This window comes from Bufo bufo, chromosome 3, assembly GCF_905171765.1.
Source record: "Bufo bufo chromosome 3, aBufBuf1.1, whole genome shotgun sequence".
Lineage (NCBI taxonomy): Eukaryota > Metazoa > Chordata > Amphibia > Anura > Bufonidae > Bufo > Bufo bufo.
The window spans coordinates 484,834,304-484,854,213 of NC_053391.1; the positions used below are offsets into that span (position 1 = coordinate 484,834,304).

Below are 19,910 nucleotides of genomic sequence, written 5' to 3' on the forward strand. Positions count from 1 at the left end.
GGACCAGGTTCAGGTCTGAAGTCACTTTGTGGGGCTTACATAGTGGAAACCCCCCATAAATTACCCCATTGTAGAAACTACACCCCTCAAGTTACTCAAAACTGATTTTACTAACTTTGTTAACCCTTTAGGTGTTCCACAAGAATTAAAGGAAAATGGAGATGAAATTTCTAAATTTCACTTTTTTGGCAGATTTTCCATTTTATTACATTTTTTTCTTTAACAAATTGAGGGTTAACAGCCAAACAAAACTCAACATTTATTACCCTGATTCTGCGGTTTACAGAAACACCCCACATGTGGTCGTAAACTGATGTAAGGGCGCACGGCAGGGGGCAGAAGGAAAGGAACGCCGTATGGTTTTTGGAAGGCAGATTTTGCTAAACTGATTTTAGATGCCATGTCCCATTTAAAGCCCCCCTGATGCACCCATACAGTAGAAACTCCCAAAAAGTGACCCTATTTTGGAAACTAGGGGATAAGGTGCCAGTTTTATTGGTACTATTTTGGGGTACATATGATTTTTTAATTGCTCTATATTAAGTTTTTTGTGAGGCAAGGTAACTGAAAAATGGCTGTTTTGGCACCGTTTTTTATTTTTCTGCCGATCGTCTTGTGCAGGGGCTCGTTTTTTGCAGAAAGAGTTGAGGTTTTTATTGGTACCATTTTTGGGAACATAGGATTTTTTGATCATTCATTATTACACTTTATGGGGCAAGTTGACCAAAAAATTGGCTGTTTTGGAACAGTTTTTATTTATTTATTTTTACAGCGTTTATCTGAGGGGTTAGGTCATGTGACAGTTTTATAGAGCAGAACGTTACGGACGTGGCAATACCTAATATGTATTTTTATTATGTGTTTAAGCTTTACACAATAATAGCATTTCTGAAACCAAAAAATTATGTTTTAGTGTCTCCATAGTCTGAGAGCCATAGCTTTTTTATTTTTTGGTTTAAATAGGGTATCATCTTTTGCGGGACGGGGTAACGGTTTGATTGGTACTATTTTGGGGGTCATAAGCCTTTTTGATCGCTTGCTGTTGCACTTTTTGTGATGTAAAGTGACAAAAATGGCTTTTTTTACAGTTTTTTTTATGGTGTTTATCAGACGGGGTCTATCATGTGATATATTTATAGAGACGGTCGTTACGGACACAGTGATACCTAATATGTGTAGTTTTTTTTTTGTTTTTTTTTTATAGGAAAAAGCAATTTATTTTTTAAATTTTACATTTATTTATTTATTTATTTTTACTTTTATTATTTTCACTTTTTTTTGTTTATCAAGTCCCTCTTGGATCTTGAAGATCCAGTGGGGCTGATGGCTGTACTATACTTTGCAATGCTCTTGCATTGCAAAGTATAATACAATCAGATGCCCTGTAGGTGGCAACAGCGGACACTTTTGCAAAGCGTCTGGTTGCCATGGCAACCATCGGGCGCTGCATTCGCGGCGCAGCAGCCCCGATGGTGGAGAGAGGGAGCCCCCTCCCTCTATTAACCCCATGGATGCCGCTGCCGTGGCATCTATGGGGTTACAGCAGAGTGTCAGCATAGAGCTGACACTCTCTGCTGATGGCTGCGGCTCAGGAATGGAGCCGCCGCCATCACACACAGCAGGGGGACCGCACAGCATGGGGGCAGCGCTGGCCAGCATTGAGGGGCCAGCATTGAGTGTGTCACGGCCAGTATTGAAGGGGCAGGAGGAATGTATGGGGCGGGGAGGGGGCGGACTGCAGGAGGCAGGAGATAAGCGCTTCAGCGGCAGGCGGACACAAGGGGGGGCTTGGAGGGGCACAGATCGGGGGGGGGGGCACGAGGACACATTACCTGATTTCAAGCTCTGATCTGCAGAGCGCAGATCAGAGCCTGAAACCGGCATTTTTTCACTGCCGCGATCCGATTGGTTAGTCTGCACAGACTAACCAATCGGATTGATTGTCGGCAAGGGGCCACTCTGATTGGTCCCTTGCCGACATTACTAGACTGTATGCTGTCCGTGACAGCAGCAGGACAGGGGCAGAAGCTTTAATCAAAGCGCTTTGCAGTGCTTGGATTAAAGAGCTGGCTTGACGTCTATACACGTGGTAGCTGCACGGGGTATGTGCAGCTATCACGTATATATACAGATTGCGGGGTTAACAAGGTTCCAAGTAGAGCTTCAACATGCAACAAGAAGAAATGAGAGTGAGACAAAACATTTTTTGAGCATTCAATTAATTGAAAATAACGATTAAAACTGAAACAGGCTGTTTTTCAGCTGATCCAAATTTTAGGACCACATGCCTTTAAAAGATCAAATCTGTGCAAAGATGTGGATTCATTGTCATTTTCTGTCAGGTAGTCACACGTTGTGATGGCAAAGGCATAAAAACTCTCCCTTTTTGAATGTGGTCGGGTTGTTGAACGGCATAAGCAGGGTCTCTCACAGCGCGCCATCGCTGCTGAGGTGGGATGCAGTAAGACAGTCATTTGGAATTTCTTAAATGATCCTGAGGGTTATGGAACAAAAAAGTCAAGTGGAAGACCAAAAAAAATTTCATCAGCACTGAGCCGGAGGATCCAATTGGCTGTCCGTCAAGACACTGGATGATCCTCGACCCAAATTACGGCCCTTACTGGTGCTGACTGCAGCCCCATAACCATCAGACGGCATCTGAGACTGAAGGGCTTCAAAAACAAAAAACGTCTTCAAAGACCTCGTCTCCTTGAACGCCACAGAACTGCTCGTTTGGACTTTGCAAGAGAGCACCAAACATGGGACATTCAAAGGTGGAAGAAAGTTTTATTCTCTGATGATAAAAAATTTAACCTTAATAGTCCTGATGGTTTCCAACGTTACTGGCAGGACAAGCAGATCCCACCTGAGATGTTTTCTATGCGCCACAGTGGAGGGGGCGCCATAATGGTCTGGGATGCTTTTTCCTTCAGTGGAACAATGGAGCTTCAGGAAGTGCAGGGGCGTCAAACGGCCGCTGGCTATGTCCAGATGTTGCAGAGAGCATTCCTCATGACTGAGGGCCATCGTCTGTGTGGTAACGACTGGGTTTTTCAACAGGACAACGCTACAGTACACAATGCCCGCAGGACAAGAGACTTCTTCCAGGAGAATAATATCACTCTGGCCCATCCTGCGTGTTCCCCTGATCTAAATCCAATTGAGAACCTTTGGGGATGGGTGGCAAGGGAAGTTTACAAAAAAGGACAACAGTTCCAGACAGTAGATGGCCTTCGTGCGGCCGTCTTCACCACTTGGAGAAATGTTCCCACTCACCTCATGGAAACACTTGCATCAAGCATGCCGAAACAAATTTTGGAAGTGATAAACAATAACAGCAGAGCTACTCATTACTGAGTTCATGTTTGGAAATTGGATTTCTGTTTTGAGGGGGTTTAGTTTTTTTTTGGAGGTGTGGTCCTAAACTTTTGATCAGCTAAAAAAACAGCCTGTTTCAGCTTAATCGTTGTTTTCATTAAATTGAATGCTCAAAAAATGTTTTGTCTCACTCCCATTTCTTCTTGTTGCATGTTGAATCTCTACTTGGAACCTTGTTAAAGGGAACCTGTCACCGGGATTTTGTGTATAGAGCTGAGGACATGGGTTGCTAGATGGCCGCTAGCACATCCGCAATACCCAGTCCCCATAGCTCTGTGTGCTTTTATTGTGTAATAAAAACCGATTTGATACATATGCAAATTAACCTGAGATGAGTCCTGTTCCTGAGATGAGTCAGGGACAGGACTCATCTCAGGTTCATTTGCATATGTATCAAATCGGTTTTTTTACACAATAAAAGCACACAGAGCTATGGGGACTGGGTATTGCGGATGTGCTAGCGGTCATCTAGCGAAACATGTCCTCAGCTCTATACACAAAATCCCGGTGACAGGTTCCCTTTAAGATCCAGCCATGCTAAATATTATTTTTCGCCATTTTTCAAGTGGTCTTAAACTTTTGATCAGGACTGTATCACTAGGTCTTATCTTCCCCTTTAATATTCAGAATGGTTCAACACCATCTGTGATATCTGAAAGTGGCATGTGATTTGCAGAGTGGGCCTTTCCCAGCATTTCTGGCTGTGTTGAGCCAGGACAGGAAGTGCAGAGCAGCAGGGACCGGAGCAGCATCAGATGGATAAGTGGAGGTGAGTAATGATTCTTTAATATTTTTTACATATTCTGGCATGGTTTTAAAATCCTTCATAATGCAGCGGTTTTCTGTTTTTGCGTTTTTTTGTTTTCCGCCCTGCCTTCCTGGAACCATAACTTTTTAATTTTTTCATTCACATAGTCGTATAAGGGCTTGTTTTTTGTGAGACAAGTTGTACTTTGTAATGGCACCATTTAATATTGCATATGATGTAGTAGAAAACTGGAAAAAAAAAGTCCAAATAGGGTGAAATAAAAAAAAAAAAAAGTAAAATTCCGCCATAGTTTTATGGGTTTTGTTTTTAAGGCGTTCTCTATGCAGTAAAACTGGCCTGTACCCTTCATTCTCTGGGTCAGTACGATTACAACGATACCATATTTGTATAATTAGGGAAAGGGGGAAGGGATATACAATCCTTAGATCGCTTGTCCGTTACACTGCAATGTAAGGGATTTTCAGTTCAATTTAGTGGGAATTTTAGCCTGGAACTCTTCAAATGCAGGCTATTAGAGAGAACGATCATCGCATGGGGAAGCCGTTCGGGCCACAGCTTCTGAAGGGTTAAATATCTGTGATTGCCATTATTTCCAATCGCAGACATTAGCACCGATGTCTGCTGTGTGAATCAGCACAAACTCAGCAGCTATGATGCCCACTCCTCTCTGGAGCGGTAACCATCTTTAAATAAACATTTTCCTTGGAAAACCAGCAACCCACCAATTTTCTTTTGTGCCAGTTTTGGTACATACCCCCAAAACTGTGTAGCTATGAGGCACCATCTTCAATTTTTGGCCTAACTTCCCAATCATAATACTGTATTTGGGTGCCTTCACATGCTGTGAATTTTGTTGTAGAAATTCCTGCTACTGAAGATTAGTGTAACGGGGAGCCGGCGACGCTCTCTCTCCCTGCAGCGCCGCCGGCATCCCGTTCATGAGGAGGAGCGAGGATGCGGCCGGCATCCTCGTCGCCATAGTAACAAGGGGCGGGGAGGACCCGGCCAAGCACGCCTCTTCAGCGTGGCCGGCGTCGTTCATCCCCTAGACAAAGAGCAGGGGGGAACTGAGAGCCGATGTCAATGAGTCGGCGCTCAGGTTTATAAATATGCTGGACATGGGTCACGTGACGCATCAATTAGACCTATTTAAACAGGTAACCTGCTGGCCACAGGTTGCCTGTGATTGGTCTTGTTACCTCACTAGCGTTCTCTGCATGTGTGACTTCTGCTTGTTTGAACTCTGCTTGAATATGACCTCAACCTTGTGATACCCCTTGTACTGACGCGATCTCTTGGCTCCTGACCTCAGCTTGTATTGACTTCGATCTTGTATTACCCCTTAGTGCCTACGTTACCTCCTCGCTCTTGGCCTCAGTTTCCACTGGTTCCCGTTGCGGTTCTTCCCGGCCTGGGAAGCTTCTGCTTCAGTGCTTTCTGTTTGTCTTTTGTTTTCTCCCTTTGTTGTTTCCTTCCTTTAGGCCCTTGCACGTATGTGCAGCTAGGGACTGCCGCCCAGTTGTACCCCGTTGGTTAGGACGGACCGTGCAAGCAGGTAGGGGATAGAGGTGTGGGTGGAGTTCAGGGCTGCACCTATCCCTACCTTTTCGTGACAATTAGTTCGATTAATCTGGATGGGGCTTGCAGAAATCCATGTCCTTGCCACCTCATTTAAATGAATGGAACTGATTTTCAGTCATGAAAAGTTTTGGAAAAAAAATCTGCAGTGTGTGAAGCCACCTTTATAGTCTGCTTTCATTCTTATCATAGGTAGAATTGAAAGTATCTTGATTCAGTTTTAACAGGTCATGTAAATGAAAAGTTGTGGTTAAGCATAAAAGAATTGAATTACATAAAATATATGACTGCAATGTAATTCAAGTTACACCTAATAGTTTCACAATGCATAGTTGTCACATCTTTCTCAAAAATACTATTCATTGAATAAAAGACTTACAATCCAGAAGGCAGAGTACTAAGAGTGATATCAGCCACAACTTCTACAGCTTTGACAAGCAGGATATCAAAAAGTGCTGAAAGTATCCAGGTCCCAAGCAAATATGACTGCAACAAAGGATAGCAAACAACATATAGTTGACTACAAAACAACAAACCACAGAGGAAAAATATGTTCTTCAGAGCTGACATTTCAAGACTTGTGATAAAATACCTACCCAGTCCTTACAGACAAGTGAAGATTCTCACACTTAAAGGGAATCTGTCACCAGTTTGATGTTGTCCTAAATGAGGGCAGAATAAATTAGTGACAGATCCCCTGAGCAAAACACTTACTTGAAGTGACCCAATGGTTTTCCCAAAATCGCTGGGTCAATTCAACTAAGTAACCCGCAGTTTCCTCAGGATATCTGTCACCAGTTGATGCTGCCTTCAGATGAAGCACCACAAAACTGGTGATCGATTCCCTATTAAGCCAGTATATCACTAGCTTAGAAAGCAGCTAGCTAAGTCTTAATGTACTGAATTGCTGGGACAAGAACAGCGCTATATAAAAGTGAGTGAGCTAACTAGGACAGTACCTGAAACAAATGGTTTTATCTACTTTGCCCTTGTTCTGGTAGTTCTGCCACCTGACTTGTAAAAACAAGAATAAGGGTCCATTCACACGTCCGTAATTTGGGTCCGCATTCGTTCCGCAATTTGCGGACCCATTCACTTTCAATGGGGCTGGAACGAATGCAAATCCACATTTCCTGGATCCGCATCCGCATTTTCGGGATCCGCATCAGTTTTTTCGGGATCCGTTTTTCGGGATCCGCAATTTTGTTCCTGGAAAAAATAGAACATGTCCTATTCTTGTCCGCAATTGCGGACCAGAAAAGGCATTTTCTATTATAGTGTCTGTGATGTGCGGATCCGCAAATTGCGGATCGCACATTGCAGGTGTTTGTGCTTTGCGGATCCGCAAAACACTTACAGACGTGTGAATGGACCCTTATAAAGCTTTTCTTTGTGCATATACTTTATTATGGATCATCTGGTTTTGATGAAAGCTCAGATGCAGTCCAATAAGTCATATAAACTCATCGTGTAACAATTGTTGGAATGTTTGTAATGGAAGAACAGCCTTTGGAAGAAATATCAGCTCAAGGAATGCTCACTGGGAGCATCAAATTGTATTTCAGCAGCAGAGCAATACAAACCATCAGCTGAAGCAGTGGAACACACACCTTTCACAGGGAGAAAGATATCCTCTGAAATCAGGAGTTATGTTTTACCAGCCAGCTGTCTGATGGACCACTCTGAGCCTTACAGATACCAAGGGGATATCTTGATGCTCTTGGCCAGGGGTCTCCAAACCCCGGCCCGCGGGCCACATCCGGCCCGATTGTGCGTTCGATCCGGCCCGCCCGCAGCTGGCAGGTTGCAGGAACCAAATCCGCACAACCGCCCAGGGGCGTAACGATCGCGGTCGCAGAGGATGCGACCGCGACCGGGCCCGGCGGTGGGGGGGGCCCGCAGCTCCGTCGCCCCATCGCAAGTAATTTTAACATTTTTATGTAAATGGCTGGTCGCTTGGGCCCCCGGCCTCTGTGAGTAGTTGCGCCGCCCCACCAACCCCAGCCCTGCCTCCATCCATTCGGGCTCCGCCTCCACCCATTCAGGCCTGGTGGCGCTGTGATATCGCGCCAGCCAGGTCTCGCGGGATCACACAACGCACGCTGGAAGACAGGATTGTGGGCTGCAAGCAAGAGCAAGAAGGCGGGAGCGGAGCAGTCTGACGAGGTAAGTATTTTTTTTTTAAATGTGCACACCACCACTGCCTGGCTATAACTCACAGGGGGGCACCTGGCATGGAACTAAATGTCAGGCAAGAAATCCTCCACAGGGGACCAATGGGGAACAAAAATATATTTCAATAAGAAAAAAAGGCAAAAAAAATGGAAAAAAAATTAAACAGATAACAGAGGGGGCAAAAATGCAATATATACACACAGGGGATAAATGATTATGGAATATATACAGAGGGGGCAAAATGGATATATACAGGGCCCCTCTATTTATATCCATTTTGCCCCCTCTGTATATATTCCATTTTCCCCTCTTTATCGATATTCCACTTTCCCCACCTGTGGAGCAAAATTGTATATATCTTATTTTGCCCCCTCTCACATTGTATATATTCTGAGTGAGAGGGGGCAAAATAAAAATATATTCTGAGTGAGAGGGGGCAAAATAAAATGTATTGTGAGTGAGAGGGGGCAAAATAAAATGTATTCTGAGTGAGAGGGGGCAAAATAAAATGTATTCTGAGTTTGCTGACATTGCTGTTCTGATGGGGACATTGCTGTGCTGATGGGGACACCGCTGATGGGGACATTGCTGTGCTGATGGGGACACCGCTGATGGGGACATTGCTGTGCTGATGGGGACAACGCTGATAGGGACACGGGTGTCCCCATCAATGGTGTCCCCATCAGTGGTGTCCCCATCAGCACAGCAATGTCCCCAACAGCAGCGTCCCCATCAGTGGTGTCCCCATCAGCACAGCAATGTCCCCAACAGCAGCGTCCCCATCAGTGGGTGTCCCCATGATGGGAATATTGTTTTTCTGATGGGAATATTGTTTTTTTGATGGGAATATTTTTTTTTTGATGGTAATATATTGCTTTTCTGATGGGGACATTGCTGTTCTGATTTGGCCATTGCTGTTCTGATGGGGACACCGCTGATAGGGACACGGGTGTCCCCATCAATGGTGTCCCCATCAGCCGCGTCCCCAACAGCAGTGTCCCCATCAGTGGTGGCCCCTATCAGCTGCTAATGGGGACTCCGCTGATGGGGACATTGCTGTTCTGATGGGGACATCGTTGATGGGGACATTGCTGTGCTTAAGGGTGACACGGCTGATGGGGACATTGCTGTGCTGATGCTGACATTGCTGTGCTGATGCTGACATTGCTGTGCTGATGCTGACATTGCTGTGCTGATGGGGACATTGCTGTGCTGATGGGGACATTGTTGTGCTGATGCTGACATTGCTGTGCTGATGCTGACATTGCTGTGCTGATGCTGACATTGCTGTGCTGATGGGGACATTGCTGTGCTGATGGGGACATTGCTGTGCTGATGGAGACATTGCTGTGCTGATGGGGACATTGCTGTGCTGATGGGGACATTGCTGTGCTGATGGGGACATTGCTGTGCTGATGGGGACATTGCTGTGCTGATGGGGACATTGCTGTGCTGATGGGGACATTGCTGTGCTGATGGGGACATTGCTGTGCTGATGGGGACATTGCTGTGCTGATGGGGACATTGCTGTGCTGATGGGGACATTTTTGTGCTGATGGGGACACCGCTGATAGGGACACGGGTGTCTTTGCGTTGTTTTGCTAAAGTTTTTTCTCTTTTGTTCTCAGTCATATCATGCTGATTACAAAAACGATCCATGTAAAATATATACATTTAATTTAATACATAACTGATTTTTTTTTCCGGCCCCCGAATACTTGTAAAATCTTCAATGTGGCCCTCCTGTTGAAAAGTTTGGAGACCCCTGCTCTTGGCTATGAGGAAGAAAACTAATGGGCAGCTACCTATAGGTGACACTAGAAAGACTGCTGTCTACCTTCTGGAGAATAGCTAATTTGCATACCTTTCCCAAGGAGCACTGCCTATAAGACCCCCTACAGCAGCTGGAGCTCCACCAGGAGAACCAGTACCTTCTAAGAGGTGCTTTTGACCATGAAATACAAACTACATAAAAGTCAGTGATTAAGTAGTTGATTACTAGTATAAAAATAGACCAAGGTAACCAGACTATTATGTACAAGGAACCCCACAAAGGCAGGGAGGGTATACCCAACTTTCCCACGTGTTGTGGGCCTCCTTTGTATGTGTCTGCATGTAGAACTCTGAGGAACACAACAAATGGCTCTGCAGGGAGACATTATTAGATCCCATTTCTTCCCTCTACCCCACTGACTGGGTTTGGCTGTAATAAGTGGCACAGTCCATTCCCTTACAACTTGGGCACTGCCTTGTTCTATGAGATGAGATTGCTGTCCGATTTATGATGGAGCATCAACAAGAGGGAATAAAACTTAGCCCATCAGATCAAAAGATTGCAAGAAATCTATTCAAAGGCCCATTGCCAGCACTGTAAAACAGTTTGGACTACTTTGGCTTCTGGCAGGTTAGGCAATGGGCACAAGGATTTGTAAGACATGGCTATTCGACGCCAAGACGTTTCTTTTCTGAGAGGAAACAGGTTTGCATTTATTTTGGGATCGAACACGAACTGGGCGATTTTGAGAAGGGAGAACGTGTCTGCCCTCAGACTAATCCATCTTAGACAGCCTGGATATCAATAAAAAAAGAGAATTAAGACCCCTCTCCTCTCTTCTCTGACTTTTATGTGTCTGTTTCTCAATAAAGCTTTGGGACTGTGATTTCCCCTCCTTATTCTCTTCTTCCTACTCCCCATCCCTCATCACTGTCTGTAATGATTTATTGTTTGGCTTGCTCGCTTCATAGCTTGTGCTGTCTTGATGACGACAAGTTATTAATAAAATATTTTCAATAAAATAAATTAAAAAACAGTGACTTACTGTAAATTTTCGACTGCCAAATCTTCGCTCTAATGTCCTAAAATTGTAGATGAGTAAACTGCTACAAAAGGTGTCCTTCAAATCTAGACACACTATCCTCCCAGAGATCAGATTCCATACCTGGAAAATGAAAAAAATTATTGATATTACATGGTGTATACTGGTGTTCGCTAAGTAGTAATGTTATGAATACGTATACCCATATACAACATGAGATCACTAAGTAAGACATATGTTTAACCAGAAGGTGAAGGACTGGGCAGGTAAATACTTGTAGCAAAGAGCATTTTAGAAGATGATAATATAACTACTATAAAAATGATGCATGGAACAGCTTTCCATTTTAAAGGTTATTCCTACCCAAATAAAACTGGGGTTGTAAGCTGAATTCTCGATGCTGGAAATTACAGAATATAAAGGTCACAGTCTTGTTATATGGACAATGGCCCACATTTACTATTCTGGTTGTGTCTGCATTCTGGAGTAATTTATCAAACAAGTAAGCCAAGAAGAATAATCCACCACACCTGATAAGGGAGAACGGTTTATTTGGGGTGTCACTTTGCGGGAAAGAGGAAAGGCTTAAAGGGGCTTTCCAGTAACAAGTGCTCGCAGCATGGCCTGAAACTTTACCTGCTCCACGCCACTCTGGTCATCTGCGCAGCCCCGCGGTCTTCGTCTTCCAGTCCCCATGCTGTTTAAATCTGGCTGGCTTATGGACATGGTCACATGCACTGCTCCAGCCAATGACTAGCTACAGCGGTGAAATGCTGCTTGAAGCCTGAGCCTCTGTGATGAACTGGGGTATCTTGTGACATTGTGTGCATCTAAATCACAATCCAAATGTCCACAAAGGTTGCAATAACGCCTCTTCTACAGGCATCATTCACAAATTCATGGGTTCCACAATGCTTAAAAATCAGGCTCCTGAGTATTTATATGCAGACTGACTGAACTGACTTTCAGAAGCAGGGTGGCGCTGCTATCTCAGTATGAGAGCAGTGGCAAAGGCCACACATCTGGAACCAAAAGCCCAATGGCACCACTCTCTCCACGCCCGCAAAAACTGCACGTTATGCAGGCCCCAGAATGCTAAAATATTAATGCCCCCCAGTCATGTGGGCCTCCTTTTATATCTGGCGGTCCCAATGACAAGTACTGAAGCCACCTGCCTCTCATTAGAAGATATGCCTCCCCTACACCCCTCATGTACAGAATTACCGAGACAGTTATACAGCGCCTTCTGTATTTGCTGCAGTCACTCCACAGAGCGGTGTAAATACTGCAGTCAGACTGTGCAATGTGGCAGCATTCACAGCAGAAGACTTATACATACAGAGGTCACACTAAAGATTTTGCAGCTGAATTAATATTAAATTGCTTTACACCAAACTGAACTCTCCTCTTTATTTGAAGCCCTTATAACTCAGCTTAAAGTAAAGCCTGTATTAGACAGGCAGATCAGCAAGCGATTGTTGGGAGGGAAGCGTTCCCTCCTGGCAATCTCCTGCTAGCTAGTGGACGAGACCACTGCTATTACATACAGCGAATGGCTCCGCAGCACAGGGAGGAGCGAGCGCTAAGAACTCGCTCGTCCACATGCTATCTAGTGATTTGCCGGCGGCAGATCGCTATTAAACAGCACGATCTGCCGCCGGCAAGCGCTGATTTTTAAGCATGCTTAAAAACCTGAATTGCCCGATGAAAGAGCGTTTGCTCGTTTATCGGGAAATCTGAGGCAGTATTACACTGCAAGATGATCGCTAACGAGTGCTTATGCAAATGCTTGTTAGCGATTATCGGCCAGTGTAATATAGCCTTAAAATATGAGAGTAAAAACAGTTAATTACAATTTACTTATGGTAGTTCCCCACAACCTCATGTCAGAAGTCACCGTCCGTGGTCTGCCGGATGCACACTTATGTCAGAAGTTGAAGGAAATAATAGTTACGATGGGAAACGCATGTGTTAAAGGGGTTTCCCAAAGGATGTAAATGCAAATCATAAGTTCCTGCATAAGTTGCCCAGGACCTTGCACAGGAGATCTCTGTCATGTAGACAGACTTCAGGAGATGTACAATTCTACAGCTGAGAAGAGCTCTGAAAAGGAGGAAGGGAAAGCAGCAAATACAGGCCATGCACGTGGTCCTGTGGATAAAGCTTTGTACCATGTAAGCTGCTCAGTTATTATGGATGGCAGCGCAGTCACAGGAAGGTCTAGAATCACTGGTTTTTCAGCACAATGTCATGTGTGCGGACGATCACTGTTCAGTGACTTACATCTCAAATTCATTTTTATGATAAAAATATATTGTGAATCACACACGGTCCTAAAATGTTAAGTTGTTGATTACTTACACAGAAACTTTCTTTTATTGCTTGCAGGTTATATACAAAAAAGGACTGCTGCTCCTGAAAGACAAATGTCAGCAGAATGGACAGTGCACTGGGGAGAAGTAGAAGGCTTTTGGACAAGGGCGCTTTATCTGCAAAACAAATTAAAAAAAAAAGTTATAATCTTTAACTAGGGACATGAAAAGAACAGAAGAAAAAAATAACTAATAGACAACATACATTAAACAATGACTAAAACCACAACTACACATTTTCACTCAGGGAATTTTAGGCATTTTAGAACATTTAAAGAGGAAATTAGTGGGTATATCAGAGTGGTGCCCAGGGAATGATGGCTATTTCTTTGTAATTTTAACAATTCAAGGGTTAACCCACCCTGTGGGGGACTCGGTATTGCTGTCCAGTGAAGCAACTGGACAATTAATATAAGGTGCCAGTAAGACATTTCTATATGCAGTGGATGGAGCCTGGGATTTGCCCAGCACTGTTCTACAGTATATGAAGAAAATGGTCTTCTGATTTTTTGAGCCATGCATTGCTCATCAATGACCATGGACCATATATACTCTGCAGATGCTGCCAAATCTGAAGTCATTGAGGCAGATTTCCTCATCTTTTACACTGCGTAGGTGTCACGGCGGGTGTGCACTCAGAATAACAGAAAACCCACCAACCAGGCTCTGGGCGAGAGACAGGGGAAGGGTCACCTTCTAGCTAATCCTTGACCTCTTTCCCTGCACTGCTCAGCCCACCTACAGACCTTTAAGGTAGGTATTAGGTGTCCCCGTGCCTGGGCTGTCAGAACCCTAACTTCCCTGAGATGATGAAGAGGGGAAATAGGAGCAGCCTGCTCGCACAGAACCTGGATGGAAGAGATGACACAAAACAACTAAACCAGAAATCACACTTATCTCTCTGAGCTGGAACAGACAGAAAACCTTCCTTTCTAGCTTCCAAGACCACAATGATTTGTATAATCCACTCAGAGCACTGGGCTGATGAGCTATTTAAACTAATGACTCCACCCAGTGCACCTGATGAGAGGCGGATCCAGCACGACTCTAAAACAAACACTAAAGTCCAGCGAAATTTGAAAAATTGTGGGATCCATGGCTGTCGTTTCGATGTCTGAATAGAAATGTTTAAAAATGTGCCTTTGTATTTTGTAGGTTAGGGTGGGGTGGGATGGGGGGGGGGGGTTGGATTGGAACTGGATTAATACACATAATTTGGTGCCCTTTTTGTTATTAGTCCTATGGACAATATGTCTCTATGTCATCCTTGTATGTATTGTGGAAAAACGTGTATTTACACTGTAAAATGTTTAATAAAAATGATCTGATTTAAAAAAATAAAAAAAAACACTAAACTCGTGCTGCAATCCTGGCCGACCTCCACACATCGTCAGAGTGGGGCATGACAGTACCCCCCCCCCCCTTCTACGGGTGACCTCCGGACACCCCGGACCAACCTTATCCGGATGGGACCTATGAAAAGCCCTCACCAGTCGGCTGGCGTTGACATCCACCGCCGGGACCCACATCCTCTCCTCAGGACCGCATCCCCTCCAGTGCACCAGGTACTGAAGGGAACCCCGAAGAACTCTCGAGTCAAGAATCCTGGAGATCTCAAACTCCAAGTTTCCCTCGACCAGAACAGGAGGAGGAGGCAATGGCGATGTTTCCACCGGTCTCACGTATTTTTTTAGTAAAGACCTGTGGAACACATCATGGATCCTCCAAGTCTGCGGAAGATCCAACCGAAACGCCACAGGATTGATTACCGCAGAAATTTTATACGGACCAATAAATCTAGGACCCAGTTTTCAAGATGGCACTCTCAATTTGATATTCTTAGTGGACAACCACACCAGATCACCCACACACAGGTCCGGACCAGTCACATGTCTCTTGTCAGCCATTCGTTTATACCTCTCACCCATCCTCTCCAAATTCCCTTGAATCCTCCGCCAGATGGAGGATAAGGCAGAAGAGAATCTCTCCTCCTCTGGCATCCTAGAGGAACCAGACCCAGAAAAGGTACCAAACTGAGGATGGAAACCGTATGTGCCAAAAAATGGCGACTTACCCGTGGACTCCTGCCTACGGTTATTCAACGCAAATTCTGCTAAGGATAAGAATGAGGACCAGTCCTCCTGATTCTCAGCCACAAAGCACCTCAAGTAGGTCTCCAGGTTTTGATTAGTACGCTCCGTCTGACCATTCGACTGCGGATAAAAAGCCGAAGAGAATGAAAGTTGAATGCCAAGCCGAGAGCAGAACACCCTCCAAAACCTGGAGACAAACTGCGTGCCCCTATCAGAGACCACGTCTGAAGGAATACCATGCAATTTCACAATATTATCCACAAAAATCTGCGCAAGAGTCTTAGCGTTAGGCAGACTCGTTAGTGGTATAAAGTGAGCCATTTCACTGAAACGGTCAACTACCACCAAAATCACTGTTCTCCCGGAGGAACTCGGCAGATCCGTAATAAAGTCCATAGACAAATGCGTCCAAGGACGAGACGGAATAGACAATGGAAGAAGCGAACCAGGCGGTCGAGTATGAGCAACCTTTGACCGAGCGCAGGTTTCACAAGCTGTCACGTAATTCTCAATGCTCTTGACCCTGGCCACCAGAACCTCCGGGATACTAGATCACAGGTGGACTTACCACCAGGATGTCCAGCGAGAACAGTATCGTGATGTTCCTTGAACACCTTGTATCGTAGGCCCTCAGGAACAAACAACCTCCCTGGGGGACAAGAACCAGGAGCCCCCTCCTGGGCTCCCAACACCTCCATCTCCAATTCAGGGTACAGAGCGGAGACCACCACCCCATCCGCCAAAATCTGAGCAGGATCTTCTGAATCACCTCCCCCAGGAAAGCTGCGAGACAAGGCATCTGCCTTGACGTTCTTGACCTCTGGGCGAAAGGTAACCACAAAATTGAACCTGGTAAAAAACTGTGACCATCTGGCCTGCCTAGGGTTCAGACGCTTGGCAGATTGCAGGTAAACCAAATTCTTATGGTCAGTATACACCGTAACGGGGTGAGACGCCCCCTCTAACCAGTGACGCCATTCCTCAAAGGCCAACTTGATAGCCAACAACTCTCTATCTCCAACATCATAATTCCTCTCGGCGACCGAGAGCTTCTTGGAGAAGAGGGCACACGGGACCCACTTGCCAGGAGATGAACCCTGAGACAGCACCGCCCTGACCCCCACCTCTGATGCATCAACCTCCACTATGAATAGTTGAGACACATTCGGCTGCACCAGAATGGGAGCAGACGCAAAACGCTCCTTTATAGCCGAAAAGGCCTGCAATGCCTCATCCGACCAGACAGAGACATCGGCGCCCTTCTTGGTCATATCAGTAAGAGGTTTTACTATGGTAGAATAATTCAAAATAAATTTTCTATAATAATTCGTAAACCCCAAGAACCGCATCAAAGCTTTCTGATTCTCTGGTCGGTCCCACTCCAGAACCGCCCGGACCTTTTCGGGGTCCATACGAAAACCGGAATCAGAAAGTATGTATCCCAAGAACGGAAGCTCTTGCACCGCAAACAAACATTTCTCCAATTTGGCATACAACTTATTCTCCCGAAGGATCGTCATAACCTGTCTCACATGATCCTGATGGGTCTTCAAATCAGGAGAATAAATCAAAATGTCATGCAGGTAAACTACTACGAACCTCCCTACCAAGTGATGAAAAATGTCATTGACGAATCGCTGAAATACTGCTGGTGCGTTCGTCAACCCAAAAGGCATCACCAGGTTCTCAAAATGAACCTCATGCGTATTGAAGGCCGTTTTCCACTCATCCCCTTCCTTGATTCTGATCAGATTGTAGGCCCCTCTCAAATCCAACTTGGAGAACACCTTGGCTCCAACAATCTGATCAAAAAGATCAGAGATCAAAGGAAGGGGATATGGATCCCGGACTGTAATACGGTTCAATTCCCGGAAATCCAAACACGGTCTCAGTGATCCATCCTTTTTCTTTACAGGTGGGTTTTTGAAAGCCATAATATAAAAAGAAGGGGGTAGTAGCACTCATATTATAGCCACTGAGGAAGAGGGTGAACCCTCGAAACGCGTCTGGCTGGTCCTGCGAGTAATAACTACCCACCTGAATCCGAATAAAGAACCGACTAAGCACAGTACGGGTCATCATAAGAAAAGGATTTCTGCAATTGCATATATCCAAGAGCATGTAAAGAGAACCTGGTTCGTCCTATCGCGAGACAACGCGAGTTTTGCCGAGCTCTTCCTGGACGGTGACACGCAAAGAGGAAATCACGTGGAACGCCGAGAGACCAGAGATTAGAGCAGTGAGCAGAAACAACCAAGTATCGGATCCGTGTGACATCTCGGGAGACAGGAGAACACAGGCACTACAGGAGAATCGATCCCGTTAAAGACAACCATCGGAGCAGAAAATCCACCTCAAAGGGCAAAGTAAAAAGGGACTGCATCAGGGGGACGCCCCAGTTGCAAAACCCGACCGACATTAATACCTAACCCTTAGAGGCAATACGAAACTAACCCTTACATTGTGGATTCTGAATGGAATTGGGGCACAGAATATCATTAGAGGAGTTTTCTGACTTTACCACAACCTCTATATACGTGTCTCATATTGACTTATATTCTTACAAGTCTTTACAACAGTGTCACGTCTGACGGATACATTGTGGATATCACATTGACTAATATATTTTTCACAGGATACATTTGTTACAGGACATTTCTGTCACAGGATATATTTTTTGCCCAGGACACTTCATTTTTTGCCCAGGACACTCAATTGGGGCGAATAAGTATTTACCTGCATTGTTATACCTTATTTATTACACAGGACACTTTAATAAGTATTTACTTGTATTTATATTTATATATTTGTTTGATATTCACTTTGCATTATTGGCACTAGGTGAAGTGCACCACAAGATCCATCCTTAAATTATAGTGTGTAGCGAGTAGGAAGTGCTGATTTGAGTATACAGGTGACATCATATGATATTGCATGGCAGTGTATTTTAATATTGTATTTTATATATATATTTTATGTATAGTTTTAGACCATTATATTGAGTAAAGATACCAATCTACATTATACCAGATGGTGAGTGCCTGTTTTTATTTAGAATTAGAATACACATAAACAAATCTGCTGGGGAAGCGTCAGTCGTCCCCATGGCCACTTCTCCGCCCCTCGTGACACTGGTGCTGCTGAGGTGGGAGGGAGGTGGGAGGGAGTTTGTGCAAATTAGCCAGCTCCACCCCTCCACCCCAGATTGGACGCCCGCGTTGACAAGCCCTCATTATGGGCGGGACTTGGTGCTTAAAAGGAAGTGGTCTGCACAGTTCACTTGCCACTGCCATTCTATACTGCAACTACCCTGATGAGTCGGGGGACCCGGCGAAACGCGTTGGGGCTATGAGGGTCTAGTTAGCAACAGGGTACTCTAGCACAGGTCCAAGGTTCCATCAGGCTGGGGGTTGCTCTTTTCAGGGCGGGTGCTCCGACGACAGCCACTTGAGGTGCTCCCCGCTGATAAGACTAGTATCTATAGGGTCAGAGTACCAAGGGACATAGCGATATAAGCTGTCTTTCCACTTAAAAACCGCCACAGATTTATTTGAGACACAACTGGCTATACCCAGCCAGAGCTATCTGAACCTTTACTGTACCTGGACTACTGAATATTTTTAGCACTTTTTGTATCAATGTTCGTTTAAAATAATTAAGTTTAAGTTAAGTTTTATATTATTTAGTATAAGGAGGGCTCAGACTACTGTATTAAACACTAAGGAAATGTAGCATGCAGTACTACAGTGTCTAGCAGCCCTGACCCTGATTCCCAATCACAACCCTTTGCCAGATTGATAACACAATGCTGGGCAAATCATACTCCCAAAGAGTGCATCATTACCTAAAAACATCAATCTACCGCTCATAAGTTTCATTACTTCTTCCACTTTTGATCATATATTAAAAACTATGCAAGACACTGAGACTGTGCTTGGACCAGAATTGAGCTGTTCTTTGTTTTTAATGAGATACTTGAGCAGAAGTAAAACCACTGAATGTCGTCATAGCGTGACCATGTTTAGCAAGCTGAATAAATGTCCCCATACACTGCATGATAGGCCTCGAAATTTCCTGTCCAGCCTAAGACAGGCTTTCAGACAATCTGACCATGCTTCTCCTTTTCACATGGATAAAAGGTAAACATAAAAACATACATATAGTATAAAAGCTTAAAGATTCTGGATTATTTTTGCCCAAGTCTACACATGCATTTCATAGTATCATTTTAAAAAAAAGAGCCCAACTCTCCACAATGTGCCCCCCTTATGGTTCACCGAAAAAAGAGAACAGAGATTTTGCAATAATAAGCTCTGAGTCTGACTTCTGGGAATGGGATTTAAAAAAATATCAGTAGCAGCTAAAGCTGCTGTTTATATCTGAACACTTGCTTTGGCCAGATATGTAAATCATATCTGAAGGGTTCACACATCCTAGTAAAGATTACTAAATGTTGTAGAAGAATTTGCTTCTTTCAGGATAATGGTTCTGTGCAATCGACAATCTTTTCTTGGTAGAAGGGTTTGCTGAAGAACTGATTAAGATGCCCCACCGCAGATAATCCCTGCAATCTGATAAGCCATGTTGCCGCTAGTAAAAATAGCCTAAAGGGACAATTCCATCAGAAAGTGGTATTTTGTTAGGGCTCATGCATATGAACATGATCGGCCCGGGAGAAAGGGGATGTCCCAGGCCAACCATGGCTCCACTGAACTGAACTGACTGTATC

General features: G+C 44.6%; 1 protein-coding gene across 6 annotated transcripts in view; it reads right to left on the bottom strand.

Annotated features, from left to right (window-relative positions):
* The window catches only part of UBAC2 (UBA domain containing 2), a 196,510-nt gene that overhangs the window by 156,141 nt on the left and 20,459 nt on the right, over positions 1 to 19,910 (bottom strand). For all 6 annotated transcript variants that reach the window (XM_040425274.1, XM_040425273.1, XM_040425272.1 and 3 more), the window contains exons 3-5: positions 13,078 to 13,205; positions 10,720 to 10,839; positions 6,105 to 6,211 (exon numbers count right to left, since the gene is read on the bottom strand). In XM_040425274.1, the coding sequence (XP_040281208.1) occupies positions 6,105 to 6,211; positions 10,720 to 10,839; positions 13,078 to 13,205 (355 nt within the window). The remainder of the gene's footprint in view (positions 1 to 6,104; positions 6,212 to 10,719; positions 10,840 to 13,077; positions 13,206 to 19,910) is intronic.